The sequence below is a fragment of the Monomorium pharaonis genome, unplaced genomic scaffold (assembly GCF_013373865.1).
Source record: "Monomorium pharaonis isolate MP-MQ-018 unplaced genomic scaffold, ASM1337386v2 scaffold_195, whole genome shotgun sequence".
NCBI classification, from domain to species: domain Eukaryota; kingdom Metazoa; phylum Arthropoda; class Insecta; order Hymenoptera; family Formicidae; genus Monomorium; species Monomorium pharaonis.
The window spans coordinates 1-19,573 of record NW_023415467.1 but is presented as its reverse complement, the minus strand read 5'-3'; the positions used below and the strand labels follow the sequence as shown (position 1 = coordinate 19,573).

Below are 19,573 nucleotides of genomic sequence, written 5' to 3'. Positions count from 1 at the left end.
TCTATTTAAGAAGTGCGCGGAATAAGAAATTGCGATTTGATTTGTCGGGCGGCGCGTTTGGTCAATGCTTCGCGCGACAATTATTACTATTTGGAGGACGCTGGATTGCTCTAAGGCGTGGATCGGTCTAGGATGGGAGACGAATACCTCGCACCATAGACTTGGGTGGAGGCGCCTGGTTTGCAGCGGCTGGTTTGAGCAATGTCAAAATGTCCGCTTTGGTCCGCAAGAACGTTTCTAAAATATTACGGGAATATGACTATTCCAGGTAATAAAAGTCGCCGTTATTTTGATGTTTTAGAAAACATTTTGGATACATGTTCTATATATGCAGCACTTCCATTGTGAAAATATTAAAATAACATAATTATAATGTAAAAAAGAGGTAAATTTACGTTGTTTCTCAACAAGCATCGTTTGTCACATCTGGCATTACCTAACTTCTGCGGTCACCCATCCAATTCTGAACCGCCGTCGACACTGCTTGACTTCGAAAATTGTACGCAACCTAGCACTTCGCGATGATCCATGAATATTACTTGTACAAATCTTTATTTTTTATTTACCATAAATAAATTATATATAATTATATATTTATTTATTATAAACACACCTATAATCTACATGCATATACATGAGGATGCCATGACATGAGACGTAACTTGGACAATGCTTTTTGGCGCTGTACCCACGTTGCCGAGAATGTGCACCAAACATATATGAAAGGTTTCAGAAACTTTGTATTTGTAATATTACAAAATACTACATTGCAGGTACATTTCAAATGTAAAGTTTCAATTAAGATGATTGCAGAAATGTTGCAAATGTAATGTTTAAAAAAAAGATAGTCTGAGAAATATTAAAAATGTGATAATACACAATTGAAACATTGAAACGTCTCTGCAACATAACTGAAACTCTTTGTGCTATCAGGGATTGCTTATATCATTTCGTATGTAATGGCTCTAAAAGCCTGGACGCAGAATTTTGCATAACGCATAATGTATAACGCATAAAAGAATCAGTCAATCAGAATCACCTATTTCCTTCCCTAGGATAAAAATAAAGACCTCTGATTGATTAATTCTCTTATGCATTATGCATTATGCGTTATGCAAAATCAGTACCCGCGTTCTTAGGTCGCAAATGCGGATGCGATAACAAAACAAAAGTTTAATAACGTTGCCCCAATTGACTCTCGCGTTTGCATTTGTAAATTGCAACGCATATTCTAAGTCTCTTTCTACGTCTTATGTACAATCTTCTTTAATTTTCTTTTTGTTTTTTAAATTTTTCAAGGTAATTTCGTCAGTAATTTAGTTCTTTCAATCCACATAATAAGAGTGTAAATTCGCGAGTTTTTGCACACGCGATTCTGTTAATTAATAAAGCTGTGGCTGCGTTCCTAAATTTACTGCCAATACTGAAAATGTATAGTACACGTAACATGAACTATAAACTTTCAGTATTGACAATAAATTTTAGAACGCAGCCTATATAATGATATCTCAGTGCTCGGTCTACAGCTCGATTTAATCATATATATTGGAACGGCGGCAATATATTGAAACTCTAAAAATCGGAATGGAGTACTTATTCTCGTTGCATAATTAACATTTAACGTAATATTATTTGAATTTTACTTGTCACGCGCATCTAATTGGCTGTCAATACTTGACTCAGAGTCAAGGCTAATCTATATCATTATAACTACAATAATATACAGATTCTTAAATATACAATAGAATGCAAACTGTTTCAAGTCCACTTTGACACCAACTGTTTAAAAACCGATTCCCAGAAGTAAAAAATAATAAGAAAAAAATGCTGTAAACTGCGCATAACGTTTTGGATACATATGTTAAAGCGTCCATGTAACTTACATAGCTCACATTGTCTCTAGGCGTCTTACGTTTCCATAAGCAACTTAAAATGAGATGGAGTAATTAAAAAGGGGATACTGTTGCAAAAATCGACTGAAAAATAAAAACTGGCCACAGGCTTGTTTTATTTACATGTAAACATTAATGGATTCTCGATAGCGCATCCATTTAACGTTGAAGATGTTTAAATTGCGTGCTAGGTTCCGCGGAGTGAATATGTTGGAGTTGACCTATTGTCATTGAGCGATATAAGAATGTAACAGTTGTTTAGAGGACTTTTAATTTTTATCGAGAATGTGCAATGAGAAACACGCGAGGTATGCTTTGTAAAGTCGTAAAGTAATGTTTTCAATAGGTCATATTTAAGATTAAAAAATTTTTATTTGCGTAAAATTTAAAGATCTACCATTTAAAAAACATGTTAATATTAATGTAAAAAGAGTAAACATGTACATGACAGTTTTATAAAAAAATTACTGTATGATTAAAATAAGATTGCAATTTGTATAATTCAATTCAAATCAATTGAGAAAAGATTTATATATGGTCATAGTAAAATCTTAGTGGAGAAATAATATTTTATATGTAATTTTTAAATACATTTTCCAATTCTTTGAACCGTGCATCGTTACTTTCGCTCTCAACACAGTTCTGAAATTTATAAGTAATATTATAATATAATTGTCTTATTTATTTAATACTAACTTTTGAAGCATCTGTAAGATTTTCTTATCCGAAAAATATTAAAGATTGTTGTGTTTTTATTTTACATTATCTTGTTATCCTGTTACTGTGTATATATAATTATAAAATGTTTATATATATATTCTAATTAAGAACCGGTATAATTAAACGCGCGTTATTGTATGTTAATATTCTTTTTAATATATGTTATTATATATTTAATAACATTTTGTATTATGTACTGAATAACATCTATGGATATCCATGGATAATTCCAAGGAATTGTTATAGAAGTATTTACAAAACTTAGAGAGTAGAGAGGTTATATGTAATTTTCCGCCCTTCTTTAATATAAATAATGATTAAGAAAATAATTTTATATTACAATAATTACCAAAACAATTAAGAAAAAATATCTTGTAATTTAATAATTGCTACTCGGTTTTGACGAATTGTTTTTGTGTAAATAAATAACTCATCCTAACTCTCCTCAAAGTATATATTGCATAATACAGGAAAAGATAGTAATATGATCATCACAGAAATTAATGTAAAAAAATGGTTTTGTTTAAAAAAAGTCACAATATTTTGTTGCAAAATTATATATTTAAATAAAATAAATTGTTAGATTTGAAAAAACTGTAGCATAATTACGAAGAGAGATAAAGGTAGACAGACTTACTTAAAAGACGATCGAAAGTGACCATATTACCAGCATGCTTAGATGGTTATATTAAGAAAATCCTATGTCATTGTTTAACTTTGTGTAACTCAAAATGTGTACAACCAAATAAAAAGTTAAATAAGAAAAAAATCCTTAAGTGCATATACATTTGTGGTGATAATGCGTTTAAGTTTAGAAAATATGTGTAATTTAATGTTAAAATGTACCTTTCAAAATTAAAATGGCGGTGTACTGGCATACTTCTGCAAACACACGTTTTCTAATTTGCGTGCAGCGCTATTTTTACAATTTTATAAAGAATATTAATGTTCTTTAAATTTTATAACAATATTTATTTATTAAAAAATTATTTGATATGTTTCTACTTTTTCTACATATTATTAATTGTGAGTAATTAATATTATAAATTTACTTATAAATTTAAGATGTTTAAAAATTAAAAAAAAATGTATTTTAAACTTAAAACTTAAATATATTGTACTTTTTAGATTTTAAGAGTGAGTTAGTATTTATTACTTATTTTTAATGCATCTTGGCCTTTTACAAACGTATATTAATGTTATCGTTGTCAATAAGATTCATATTATTTAAATTATTAATATTGTATAAATATATAACAAAAATAAATACATCAATGAAATGTTTTATAATAATGTAAATAAAAAGCATTAATGAATAATTTATTTAATATATTTTGTGCGTATTTTTTAATATTATTACAATAAAAAATAATTTAAAAATCTCTGAGTATGTAGATCTATATTTATATTAATTGGTATCCGTATTTAAATACATTTTAATAAAAATATTTTATACATCACTGCTTTTATTACTTAATTGTGTGTATCATAAGTAAAATTTATGATATGCCACTGTCTTATGGCATATTCCTTTTTCTCAATAGAAAATTATCAAAATTTTAAACGGTTAATACCGAAGATGTTTTGTCTGCTAAAAACCAAAAACCCATACATATCTTTCATATAGTACACATGTACCACAAAATTGTCTGATACTTCTGTGTGGGAGTTTTTAATTTCGTAAAATTTATCGACAAACGCGTTAGCATTAATTCTTTAACTGAGTGGGGAAACAATTATAAAATCATTGTCGATTAGTGACATCCGCATTTCAGAAATAACTTTACTATCGAGCAGTACTACAATATTTTATTGTTGTCAAAACAATGCTGTTCATTGTTATTGTATTGAGTATAATGTGTACAATAATTTATTTTATTTGGAATTATTATTTTATATTTCCTTTTCGGACAATGAAATCGTTACCCGGTCCAATACGACTGCCACTTATCGGTAGTTCATATATTTTTCTACAAAAAGGTAATGATAAACCTTATTTATACAAATTTATAAAATTAACATAAAATTTTTTTAAAATTGAACACATTTTGAATAAAATTAATTACTTAACTTTAAAGGAAATCAGATAACAAATCAATATAGGTTTTCTAAACCTATATCCCTTTATTTCAGAAAAATTAAACATAACACTTAATTAATAAAATTAATACTGACAGAAATATGATCTGCTTAAATAATTAAAATTTTTTAATGTATTTATTAGTAACTTTTTTATATAAAATCTGTTAAAAACAAATTTTTAAGATATGTGAATAATATTCTTACAATTTTCTTTTATAAATTGCATGCAGTAGTAAATGTATTATTCATAATACTATAATAAATTATTTTACTTGTTTATAAATTTTTAAAACTGACTCTTTTCTTTTTCTTATATTTTTTGCGATTTTAAATGTTAAATCATAGGAATATGGCATAAACTTATACACTTATCAATAAATTATATAAATAGTAAAATCGTGCAGAATAAAAAAATACATTATAAGACCTAATTATTAAATTAATAACCTAATCTTTATAGTATATATTTTTTTACGCTACATGTTGCGTTTTCCGGAAAATTTATACAAATGATATTTTTATAATTCAAAAAGAACATTGTACACATTGAATTAAAAGCCTTTTAGAAATTCTCACATACATTAATTCTCATAACAAGTATTTTAACAGATAGTTTAAGTTAAAAAAAAAAGTGTATGTAGTTGTGTCGATTTTGGAATTTTTTTAAGCCCTTGTTTCTTCTTACTTTATGATAAATTTAATTATTACCACATTCAACACGATCATAACAACTGTTATATTATTTGATATGGGACGCTTTTTAATTTATATTTATTTTCTTATATTTATTTAGTTTTTAAAATTTTATTTTTAATTTTTCTGTAAGTAATATAATTCAAAAAAGAGATACATCTGCTTTCTCTACTACGAATTTAATATAATAATATAAAGAGAAGTTCAATTTTAATATTTCAATTAAATATTAATAAATTCACTTTATACACATTATTTTGATTTCGAGAGCACTATTTATAAAAATTAAAGAAAAATTAAGATTGTCAATGTAAATTGACGAAACTGATACACAAATACAAACACACACCACATGTGCGTGCGCACATTGAATGAGTTCGGAAATTATTTACAAAAAATTAATTAACGGAATTTCATTATATATTGGCACCAAATAAATGTACTGACACAAACATTTCGATCCTTGGTGTTAAGTTTTTCTTTAATATTAATGCCACTTCCAACAATAATGAAAAATCGAAGAAGCCAAACGTCAGATATAATATATCAACAGGCAAATAATAATCTAGCTTAAAAAAAACTTAATTTTAAATTAAATGCACGTCAAAAATTGTTAAAATAACTGTCACATTGTAAAACATAGTAGGAACATATAAACTACGTGAAAGAGATTGAAACATGATAAAAGCAATAACAAATTAATATAAGAAACAAAAATGAAAAAAGGAGAAATGCAAAATGTAAAATATAAATATATCCACCCCAATAAAATTTTATTACTATTCCTAGATAACGATATCATTTAAAAGTTTAAAAGATTTGAATAGATAGATCAAACAATGATTGGGATAAATAATGGGTCAAACAAAACATCGGAAAAATTGTTTCTATTTCATTTCTACATTCAGCTTTTCTATGGCATTGAGAAAGAACCAAGGATTTAAACGTTTGCAGCATATATCGATAACGCATTGCGTTGATTAATTTTTTATAAATAATTTCTAAACTCATGCATTGTGTCAATTGCAATGGTGGGATTGGTGGGTCACATTGGTAATCTTTATTTTTGTTTATTTTTGATTTATTCTAAGGAATTCTACTTTTTTAATTATTACAAAAATTACTTAACATAATATAAAAAATATAATATATATAAACAAAGTTAAGATATGTATCTAATTTTTTACAAATATTTTAAAACGTACATTTAAACGCATGTGTGAAGTTAGCACCGCATCTTCCAAAATTGGAAGTTTTATCAAGAGTACTATTTGCACTCCAAAAAGTACTAGAGATCATGATTATCAAAGTATTACCAAGAGTACCGCCGAAATACTTAGAGAAATGACAATCTGAAAATATGAAGTGCTAAACTTCTCGTGGCACCGCGACATAAAAGATATATTGTTTTAATGATTCTATCTTAAAATACTCAAAATGTACTAGAGTTCCTGATACATTTTAACAATAGTACCGCCAAATATTTTTTTAAAATTATTGAAATTTGGGAATAACAATGCAAAATGGAAAAAATTATGTTTTAATGGTCCTATCTAAAAGTACTCAAAGAGTACTAGAGTACTTGATACATTTTAATAATAATACCAACTGATAAAAACAAAATAAAATTTTTGAAGATTACAGCTGGCACTTCATCTTTCATAAAAGTGCCCGTAACTCCTTTGCCTTAAGTTTCACAGCTTTGTGCCTTAATAACTTTCGAAAGTATTCGCTGGGGTGCCAAAAGTACTCTGGTTAAAACGCCGGAATCGCGAATAAATTTTATCTTTTTTGAGGACTTAACATAATTAAAAGTGGCTCTTTTGCTTTTAATTTCATAGGTTTGTACCTTTAAAGTGCCGGAAAATTGCACGTCATATATATATATATTAGTCTATGTTTTCCAAAAACTTGTATTTATAAATATATATGTATTAAATTTCAAAAGTTATTCTTTTCATGTATCACACAAAGCAACTATGAAGAGAACAATTGATTTACTTTTTAATTTGACTTTGTGGAAAGTTAAATGGTAATTCGTTTTCATATTAAATTTATTTCATGAAATAAAAAAATTTCGGCGTTTTAACTACAGTACTTTTGGTACTCCAGCGAGTACTTTCAAAAGTTATTAAGGCACAAAGCTTAAGATAAAACAGTTATGGCCACTTTTAGATAGAGTCAATTTCCCAGACAGAGATAAAATTTTTTCACAATTCCCGGGTTTGAACTGGAGTACTTTTGGCATCCCAGCAAGTACTTTCGAAAGTTATTAAGGCACAAAGCTGTAAAACTTAAGACAAAAGAGTTACGGTCATTTTTATGAAAAATTAGGTGTCGGCTGTAACTTTCAAAAATTTTTGTTAGTATTTACTTGGTACTATTATTATTGGCACTATTATTAAAATGTATCAAGTACAATTCTTCGAGTACTTTTAGATAGAACCATTAAAATAATATTTTTTTTATTTTGCGGTGCCATCCCCAAATTTAAATAATTTAAAAAAAATATTTTGCGGTTGGTACTATTGTTAAAATGTATCAGAAACTCTAGTACTTTTCAAGTACTTTAAGATAGGATTATTAAAACAATATATTTTTCATGTCGCGGTATCACGGGAAGTTAGCACCTTATACTTTCTAAGTATTTCGGCGGTACTTTGGTTAATACCTATCAGAAACTCTAGTACTCTTCGAGATGCAAATAGTACTCTTGATAAAACTTCCAATTTTGGAAGATGCGGTGCTAACTTTACATAGACCATTTAACGTAATAAAAACTTTGAACAATATAATAGATTGTAAATAATTATATGTTTCTAAGACATTAAAAATTTTTTAGGTCTTTTTGATGCTATGTATTACTTGTGCAAAAAATTTTCGTCTCCGTTCCAAATATGGATTGGTTCATATTTAACAATCGTAATATATGAACCAAATCAAGTCAAGGTATAATGTAATATTGTAGTAATATTTACGTTTTGTACATATAAATCCATAATCATCAAAATGTATCTTGCACAAAATGGATAATTTTAATTTCTTAAGTGTGCATGACATTTATAGACGTACAAGATTATTTATTGTAACTTATAGAAAATATTAAAATTGATTAAAATTTGGATTTTAAATTTCCAATTAGATTAAAAAATTATTAATGCAAAATAGCGTGTTTCTAAATTACAAAATATTTGAGTATTTATAATGATTATGACCTTTTTTTGTTTCAATAACTAAAAACATAAAAATGTTAAATTGCAAATTAGAATTATTTTAAATTTGCTCTTAAAAATAGTAAACTTATGTTTAGAAAATCTTGGACTTATATTTAGAACAAATTGAATAAAGTTTTAATAAAAAACCTTTTTGCACAATACAATTATAAATTTTTTCTAATATCTTAAGTATAATTCTTTTGTTATCGCTAGATGGCGAAAAAAAAGTTAAAAATAACAACGTGTTAGTAATCCATATAAGAAGCAATTCACAATTAATCAAATTAAAATTTAATTTTTTAGAATATTATCAAAGTTTCAGAGATTGTTTACATGTTTTGTTACATTCAAAAAATTAATTATTTAAAAAACAAGCTACAAAAAACAAAAAAGAAAAACAAAACAAAAAACGAAATTTTATCCCTCAAATTACTTTCCTGAGCTGTATGAAGATTCACCCTATACTTTTTTGCGCATATTGTTTAGGTGCATTCAATATGGTCACTCACTGAGAGACTAAGTTGTGTGTGTGTGTGTGTGTGTGTGTGTGTGTGTGTGTGTGTGTGTGTGTGTGTGTGTGTGTGTGTGTGTGTGTGTGTGTGTGTGTGTGTGTGTGTGTGTGTGTGTGTGTAACCGAATGTGATTCTTACTTTTAAATCCAATCCATCACAATAAATAGTTACTCAGCTATTTACTGAGGTACTCAGTTGTATATACTGAACGTATTTTTAATGTATCTAAAATGTCATTTTAGATAAGATACAAAAAGCATAACTTATAGTTACTTATAGTTACAGTTACAATATTGAATTAAGAAATAAGACTAATTACATATGCAGATACACAAAAAGTATCTAGATAAAGTATCTGTAAATTTTATTAGTTTTATTTCTTAATTCAATTCACACGCCATTTTGCATTAAATCTAGATTCATGTAATTAAATGCCTTACCTTACAACATTAATAACAAATAATGTAAAATTATTGTAGTAAACTGTAACAGACTGTAATAAATGTAAAAGATTTAATGGTTATTTTGCGATACATTAAATACAGAGAGATAATTAAAGTTAAAATGCAATAGCCAAGTACAGAGAATCTGAAAATCTTTGGCATAACGCTTGTACAGAGGGAGAACGGACCAAACTAAGTAGAAAAGTCCGTTCTACCTCTGTGCAAGCGCTATGTCAAAAATTTTCGGGCTCTCTGTATAAGTGCTCAGATTTTGTATTTTTTATTTAGTTTACTATATATACCTCACCTCCGACAATATCTGTAATAAATTGTGCTACAAATATTTATAAATAAAGCTCAATCCCATTGGACTTCAAACTTTTATATTATAATAGTGTTAATAAATTAATATTACATACTTTACAGACTATTTTAAAAAGTCGCTTTTGTTTAAATAAACATAAGATATATAAAATTTACAAACCAATATTTGGCACAGGATTAGTAACGATTTCTGGTAAGATATAATTAAGGAAATAAAACACTTATCTAATTGTAAAATTTTTTAAAAATTATTTAATTCACATAATAAACCATTATGACCATTGTATAATTACTTGGTAATATAGTACGATGTAATACATTACTAAAAACATTTGGAATTTTAATAATTCCAAAAATGATAAACACATGAAATAAAAATATTTTGTTCCATAAACGTTAGTGTTTATTATTGGGGAGAAATCATACTATAAATTTTTCTTTAACGATGTGGTTGAATATTTTTTTACGATAATATATCGAATTAAATAAAAAGCGTAAAATATGCGGTTTTTTACGTAAGTTTTGAATGCGATTTGTTGTTGGAAAAAATTAAATCTATGAAAAACAATAATAACATTTAAAAGTTTACAAACTTTCATCTTTCCATCGCTTTTTTGCGGAGCGCTGTACGCTTATCTGTTTATGAGTAATAAGCAATGAAAGTCGAAGTAACTATTTTTTATCAAAATTGTAATAACTCGGTTTAAAAAATCCCACAGCAATCAGCAACCATTCAAAATAAAGGGAAAAGGCAAATAACAAAAATTTTTTATAATTCTTTTTACGCCAAATGTAAGGCAGCAAAGTGGTATTAAAATTTTTATTTCAATGGATCAAGCTTTATTATTGTGTCATGTTTACAGAAAAAAAGATAATTAAAATTGGTAAAAAAATGTTTAAAAGAAGAAGTTTCAGGCTTTAAGATCTTTTTTGAATTTTGTTTCTACGATAATTTTTTGTTAAGTTTCAGCGATTTGAAAATGACCCAAATTTTTAATATACAAAGAATATTTCTTATTTTTTCTAGTAGTAGTGTATATAAAATGCAATATAAATTAATTATATTATAACTGCACTCTTTTATTTTTATACTTATATATTTAACTGTATTTCTATCAATTCTTAATAATTTTTATAAAATATATATATTAGTAGCTTAAAAACTGCACGAGTTTCTTATAAAGAGCAGTCTATTTTATTAATACTTTTCTTATTGTATATTACATATATAATACTTTGTGTTATTTTTCTTTGTTAATTTTTGTAATATATTTAATTTAGGAAACATATGGGTTAAAAATCGGAGAATAATAGCTCCAGCTTTTAATGCAAGCATGTTGCAAAACTATTTTGATACCTTTGTTCAAGAATCTTTAACGTTCATTGAAGAATTAGAAACAATTAATGGAAACGAAGTTATTTTTCTTGAACATATACAAAAATGTACTTTAAGAACTTCATTTGGTAAGGCAACACAATTTCTTTTATTTCAATATAACGTTAGTATCGTAAATATAAACATAAAGACCAAAAATATATTATAATTACGATCAAAATAATAAAAATAATAAAAATTAAAAACTACTAATATATTAATAATATAATTAAAAAATTAGGATAAATATTTAAATATTTAAAAATGCTACTCCTTCAAACCCACACAAGTTTTCTCTATAGCAATCAATAAAATAGTATATAAAATTAGTACAAAAATATATAATGGTTTTTAAGAAAAAGCATCTCTTTATTAAAGGTTATTAAGACAAAAATATTTGTAAGATATACATGTGAAATAATGTAAACATAAATCTCATTTTGTGCCGTAAACACAATGAAGGTGGAGTGAATTTCGCTTTACATGGAAACTCGGAAACTCGTGTGGGAATAATTATAAATCTCATTTCAAACTGTAAGCATAGGAGGGTATAGAATGCATTTTGCTTGTTTGTAAAAATCACGAAATCTAGAATTGTTTTGTTTCATAAGTTTTCGACTTTGTATCACAAAATGATGTCCACTCCACTTCTCCATGCTTACAAAACAAAATGACGTCTATCTATATTACTAAATTCCTACATAACTAATCTCGTATTCTTTAAATAATTGTTAATAACTATTTAATACAGACATATTCTCACCTAAAAACTATCAAATATTTCTTTTTGTATAATAGAGAAGAGGCGATTATGGAGATGTAAAGTTATGGAATTTTTAATATATCGTATACTTTATGTTGAATTCTGGAAATCAGCATTTAAATTAAATCTGCATTTTAATATTGCAGGTAACTAAAGTTTTAAAGATGTACATACTTTATGTCATTTTAAGATATATATCGAGTATTAATTTTTAACATTAGTTAGTGTAACTTGAAGAGCTTGAATATGGCTTTTAAATGACGTAATTAAATTTAATATTTGGTCTGATGTGTACGTGCATTTGACATGTAAAATTATATTGTTTGCGTTCAGGATTATGGATTACTTGTAAATCCAAGTATAGATTCTTCGTACGTAATTTAATTATACTTTTACAATACTTGTTAGCTAATATTGTTTGTGATAATACTTTTAATGTACGCAAATCCGCAAGAGTCAAAAATTTTTTACATTATTAATTTTGCTAATTGCTATGAAGAAAACTTGTGTTTCTAAAGTAGTACTTTTAAATATTTATTAAAATTAATTATTAATTATAAATTAAATTTTATTAATTTCAAAAAAGTATTATAAAATTAAAATAATATATAATATATTACATTTAAATTTGTGAAACAATTTTATAGAAGTAAAATCATATTCATAAATCTTATTTGCATATTGCTTATTTTTACAAATTTGTTAGAAGCTAATAATATAAAACTGGCAATTTCTACATTTGATTATATTATTGTCTAAGATATTTTGATATAAAAATTGTTAAAACAAGCTATACCAAAACAGTAATTATGACGTATAATAATAATTTAAAAATTATATATGTCGAATAATAAGCATAACAATACAAGCAATAAAAATAGTAAAGTACTTTTATATTTTTAATTATTATTTTTATACATAATACATTACATCTTCATACGTGATCCATTACTTTTTATTTTTAATTAGTATTTTTTATTTATACATGATACATTACATTAATCAAAAACTCAATTTTTTATATATTGTTGTGTAAAGACACTATGTTTGGCATTAAAATGGACACAAATACAATCAACGAAACTTTGAAAACTGTTAACAGGTATATAATTTCTTCTAAAAACGTTAATTCTTATAAAGGTAAATATATAATTAACATAAATGCAAAATATATAAGGATGTACATATCTAAATAAAATATTTAAATTTTTTAAATTTTATATATTTTATATGGAACATTCCACGTCAAGAGAAACAAGTCTATGCAAAATTTATTAAGTCGAAATGAGAAATATTCATATTGTTTGAAAGTTCAAAATATTTGTTTTTGTGTGTCTTAAAGAAAGAAATAACTTTTTAAATAATTCAAAATGACCGTTCCAATATGACTAGAGTAGATAAAAAACTTATTAAAAGCATTAAATTTATTTATCCATGGTCCAAAATTTATTAAATTTCTATAAAAATAAATATCTTAGAATTTTTGAACGGAAGTGTCCCACTTGCCTACAATCCCAATTGCTTACATTTTCATTTGCACACAAATTTAGCAGAGCTGCTCGATTGCCCACATTCCCAATTGCCTACAATCTCAATTGCCTACAGCTTCGTTTGCACACACGAAAATAATTAAGGTACAAGAGTAGAATTGCACACATGACATTATTGCGCCCATACACATTCCACACGACATTATTTCGCACATGCACATTGCACACATAATAATATTGCACTAATACACATTTCACACATGATATTATTACACTCATACACATTGCAGACTTGACATTATTGCACACATAAGTTAAAGAAACAATATTAACACATTGCACACAAGATATTAAAACGTTCATACACATTGCACACATGATATTATTACATTCATACACATTGCACACATAACATTATTGCGCACGTGCATATTGCACACATGACAATTACCACATGAGTTTGCGACTTTCCCTGCAAAGCGAGGTGTACCTACTTTTTTTTCATTTTTAATCTACTTTTATTTTTATTTTTAATATGGTATATCTCAAAAACTAAAGCAGTTAGCTCTATAATAAGATCTATACAATTTTTTGTTAAACATAAAAATTATTATCAAAAACCACTGTCAAATCAAGGCGCCCAAGTTATTGGAATCGTGCTTCAGAGTGTATGAGCGCAATGATACCATGTGTGCAATGTGCATATGCGCAATAATGTCATGTGTGTAATGTGTATGAACATAATAATATTGTTGTAAGTGTGATGCACTCACACAAAGAATATCGCAAGCGATAAAGGTGTCAAGTGACACCTCGCGCGTGCAACATTTCCCGGCCTACATACCGGGCGTCGCACCGGGCAACGCACCCGGTTGCTTAATAAAGAACACCCAAAATCTCCTGATTTTGGGGTGGAATCTGTGTAGCCAGCAATTGCTGGCTAAGCAAGTGCACTGACCGAAGACCAATGACCGCGGAAGTACCCTCCCCGATTATATGCCAAAAATCGGTGTATATAAACACCGCTGTAAAGACAACGAGCGGGCTTACTTGTACATTATTCAGCGACGAACGTATGTCGCGCGATACTATATCTTGTCACGGGTTTATTCAGTAACAAGTTAGTGTAATTCGGTTAAAAGAATATATATTGTGTTTAAATCATTACCGGGTTTATCTCTTACGAAACCTGATCCCGAGAAGTTACGGCAGCGATCCCCAAATACCGTATCTCTAAATAAAGGGCACAACAATATCATGGGTGCCATGTGTATGAGCAAAATAATATCATGTGTGCAATATGTCTGCGCGCAATATTGTCGTGTGTGATATGTATGGGGGCAATAATGTCATGTGCAATCCTACACTTGTACCTTAATTATTTTCGTGTGTGCAAATAAAGCTGTAGGCAATTGAGATTGTAGGCAATTAGGAATGTAGGCAATCGAGCTCTGTTAAATTTGTGTGCAAACGAAGCTGCAGGCAATTGGGATTGTAGGCAAGTGCCCCCTCTTTTCGGACCCTCCTAAACAATAGTCAGATTTTCGAAATTTTAAATAGCGAATTCAAAATTGCTGCATTGTCTGTAAAATTCTTTGGGTTTTACGTTGAAACAGTCTTAATCTTATAATTGCATAGACACTTGTTCCATTTGACGTGGAACGTCTTGTGTGTGTGTGTGTGTGTGTGTGTGTGTGTGTGTGTGTTTGCACGTGACATATTAAAAAATATATTTTTTTAAATATCTTTTAGTGCGTGTAACGGAATAGGATATAGATTCCGCAACTTAATCATGTCTTTTGATTTTCCATTTAATTTCACTTCCATTGCACAAATACAGCAAAATAATATAGCCTTTTGGAAAACTCTTTCTGATAAGGTACATTCATATTTGTTAATATTTTACACGTTACTATTTTTCTACACATTTTTTATTATTAAATAGATTATACAACAATGGGCAAGTAAAATGAATACAACAACCGCTAACAGTGACACAGCTTGTAAGTTTTTAAAGTTTATTATGTCATTTCTTTGTATTATAATATTACATTATATTTAAAATTAGTTCCAAAATAAATTGTTTTTAAAACTTGTAATTAAAAAAATATATTAAAACAGTTTTTATTTTCTGTTTTATTTATTTATCTATTTGTTTCTATATATTTATTACTTACTTCTTATTATTAAAAAGTAATTTTTTTCTTTCAAAGTTTTAATTTGTCATAAATATTTGGCAAAACATATGAAACTAATCATATAATAAATTAAATATTCTTTTTCTTTGTATATATTAATAATATAGATAACAGATTTCTTGACATTTTAATGAATTCGTCTCATAACAAACATTCACGCAAAAGGACATTCACTTCATATAATTACACTGCTGACAGGGGTGCGTATACAAAACTTTTAGTACATACAAAAAGATTATAAAATATATTTTTGTTACATGTAGTTGAAAATATTCCTTTTCTTATTATTTTTGGGGGATAAAGTTATTAATTTTAGCACTTTAACATTATTGCACAGTTCTTGTTTTCTAATAATGGCGTGAATCGTGGTGAAAAATATTCCAGAACTTTTTCAACACTGATTAATTTCAACACTCGTATGCACGCCATCTTGTTATAATTCGGCGCTTTTGAAAACTTAATCTTGGCTAAGCTGTCAATTTGCAAAAATCTAAGATATTTAAAGATCCGTACATTGACGCACAAGTAATACAAAATACAATGTGCAACACGGGCGTAACGGCCTTTTGCATTCATGCGTGTAAACGCACTGTACAAAACGCCTACTTTACGCTTTTATTATATAAAGCAATATTACGTTACATATACGTGGAAATTTGTTCATTACGCGTCCCTTTTTGTACAGAAAATTGCCATGTCCAAAGAAAACAATTTTCTTATACAAATAATTTATTATTTCATAAATTTTTGTCCTGTCGATAGTTAGTGCAAACAATGCAGCAATACATTCTCGTATTACTTTTCCGCTCGTTTTACATACGCTGCCTCTCGTAAATACATTTGCAAGCTTGTCATCTTGCGCATACGTAACATGTACAACGCTTACAATATTGCAAAAATACTTTGTAGCATTCATAAACCTAACCTTAGCTATAAATTTGTTTATTAAAAAAGAGGACACAATGACCCAAAAGGGGACGTTTCACTTGTAATAAAAAAAGAAAAAGTCATGCGTGCAGGTAAACGTACTCGCTTTTGGCTTGTGCGTTTATTTTCCGCATTCGTAGATAATAGCCGACTTCTTACACCTATTACACAATATAATATTTTTTTAATTACAGTCCTATGCTAGCACGGCCGTTACAATAAATTTTGCGACCCTTTATGTTAGCAAATTTCTCAGAAATACAAGTATGTATTATTTTAAAGTAAACTTAAAATATAGTTAAATTAAACTAATAAGAAAATATTAATTAATAAAAAATCTATAATATACACTGATATGTTATTTTACTTCGTAATATCTATTATTATTTTATTTTATAATAGGAGAAAGTATATAAAGAAATTTGTTAGAAATTTATGGCACAAAAACTCCAAAAGATGCACCAATTAAATATGAAGATTTAGAACGTATGCATTATTTGACTTGCGTTATTAAGGAAACTCTAAGACTTTTCCCCACTTTTCCTTTAATTGGACGATATCTAGAGACTGACTTAAAAATAGGTTTGTTCACTTTTTTTATAATTAAATTATTACTGTAAACAAATAATTATTTAATTATTTTATGATTTAAGTAGAGATAGACGCATAAACGATCAAAGCAAATCTTAATGCGTTATATGCAGTCAGTAATCTTAAAAATATCAATTTTCTGAAAAATTTTTTTTTCTTAAAATAGAACGTCTTAAAATTGTTCTCTCAACATTTTAAATTCATCCAAAGAAATAGATTCGCAGAGATATAGGCTTAAGAGTCTCCGCCAATTCCCCCTTCCACACGCGTGTACTACGCAGCAAGAGGCTGCAGCAGCTGCTAAAAAATCCATGAAACTTATTTATTATGATTTCTATATATAAAAATGGTCTATTAGAAAGAGAAACGTAAAATTGTATATTTTTGTAAATAGTATATATTTTACTACAAAAACTATTTTACTAAAAAAAGGATAAAGATAACACAATGTATGTATTTTTAATTTTACACAATAAATATATTCCTTATTATCAGTGACAAAATTTATCACAATACTACTCTGTACCGCGGACACTCTTTTTAACTAACGTGGATGCAACAATTTTTTTTCTTTTTGTTAATTTCTTTAATTCAGTCATCACAAAATATAGTGCATAAAAAACGATTTATTCGTTGAAAATATCAGTAACACAAAATCTATTAAATTATGCTATAAACTATGCTTAGACTTATTGCGATACATTTTAAACACTTTAAAATTAATTACAACTTTGATCACGTCACTAATAATTTCTTTTACATGAATTATTTATATTAATTAAACAATTCCAAATGCAAAGTTCCTAATTATATTAAAGTTAAAATGATTAATTGTATTTTATGTTCAAAAAATAAAAATATATATTAAAAATTCAAAAAAATTTTACTTATTAGTCTATTAGTAAAAATTAACTTGTATTATTTATTGCTTCTATTATATTTTTATTACTGAATATTTAAAATATTAAACATTATATTTTAAAATATATTTAGGAAATAATATTATTCCAAAAGGTACCAATATTAGTATATCAATTCTCCAAATGCATCGAGACGAAACATATTGGCCAAATCCATTAAAATTTGATCCAGAGAGATTTCTTCCGCAAAACCTACAAAATTCTGAATTATCTTGCTATATGCCTTTTAGTAGCGGGCCAAGAAATTGCATAGGTATGTATAAATAAATTATAACTCAGCTAACAGACGTCAAAGATTATATTCCGAAATTTACTGCCAATACTAAAATCTATATTATACATACATGAATTATAATTTTCAGTATTGTCAATAAATTTGGAAAGTGACATCAGAATTTGATTAGAGAATAACCCAAATAATTAATGTGAAGACATTAAAATGACGAAAAAATAACGACAAAATGATGAACTAACGTCACAGATTGATAACAACATTTTAAGATGTTAAAAATACTTGTCATCTAGTCCCTAATAAAATCATTTCATAATTGACAAACTTACAGGTGAAAATACGCAATGATGGGAATGAAGGTTATTCTGGCAACGTTAATAAGAACGTTTGTTTTTAAAGTGAATGAAATTATTGAAATCGACAAAATTAAATTAAACATGAATACAGAATTAATAACCTTAGCCATTAAAAATTATAGTCAAAACACGGAATCTATAACGTATAAAAATGTTGAACAAAGAAGAACATATAATATCCGAAATACGATTATTACATAAATAAGGTACTATATCTTAAATTTATATTATTGTAACATTGCAACATAAAGTAGATAAAATAAAATATTGATATTTTAACATAATAAAAAATTTTTTAATATGTATGAGAGTAAAATAAATAATGGTTTAATAATTTAGAGCTCTAGGACACTACCGTGCAAATTTTTGTACTGTTTGTGAATGTCACGATAGAATATAATGTAGGTACACATTAATAAAGATCCAAATCTTTGTTTCTCTTTTTCCTTGAAATCGTCGCGTAACAAAGTTACTTTGCGTATTATAAATGTTTGGTGCCATCAGATTAAACTCGATTTACTCATATAATTGCAATACATACATAATATATTACTTATGAAATATCAACGAATGTTCTCTACGTACTTTTATTTTAACTCTTATATACACATATTCATAATTTGTCAAATATATTCTCTAAATTAACCTTCTAAACATAATACAAACAATTATAAAGGGCTCGTTAATGCCAAAATAATATGATAAATAGGTCAATGTATCTAGCCAACACAATTTTCTTAATACATTATAATTAATTAATTATAATATTAAGGAGCAAGTTAATGACATCAATTCATAAGGACACGGAGTGTTTTTGACAACTCTTATTATTGTTTGTTT

At 27.0% G+C, this 19,573-nt stretch overlaps 2 protein-coding genes across 2 annotated transcripts; both read left to right on the top strand.

The window, feature by feature from the left end:
• Positions 1–4,367: 4,367 nt before the first annotated feature.
• Positions 4,368–16,887, top strand: LOC105838875 (cytochrome P450 4g15-like). Its single transcript, XM_036294376.1, has 9 exons — positions 4,368–4,592; positions 8,230–8,336; positions 9,984–10,074; positions 11,163–11,345; positions 13,058–13,121; positions 15,262–15,388; positions 15,455–15,512; positions 15,815–15,907; positions 16,829–16,887. The coding sequence occupies exons 1-9, from the start codon at positions 4,439–4,441 to the stop codon at positions 16,837–16,839; spliced, it is 888 nt and encodes a 295-aa protein (XP_036150269.1). The 5' UTR covers positions 4,368–4,438; the 3' UTR covers positions 16,840–16,887.
• LOC118648124 (cytochrome P450 4V2-like) lies at positions 16,872–18,435 on the top strand. The gene is made up of 3 exons (XM_036294377.1): positions 16,872–16,915; positions 17,053–17,216; positions 18,219–18,435. The coding sequence occupies exons 1-3, from the start codon at positions 16,872–16,874 to the stop codon at positions 18,410–18,412; spliced, it is 402 nt and encodes a 133-aa protein (XP_036150270.1). The 3' UTR covers positions 18,413–18,435.
• Positions 18,436–19,573: the final 1,138 nt, after the last annotated feature.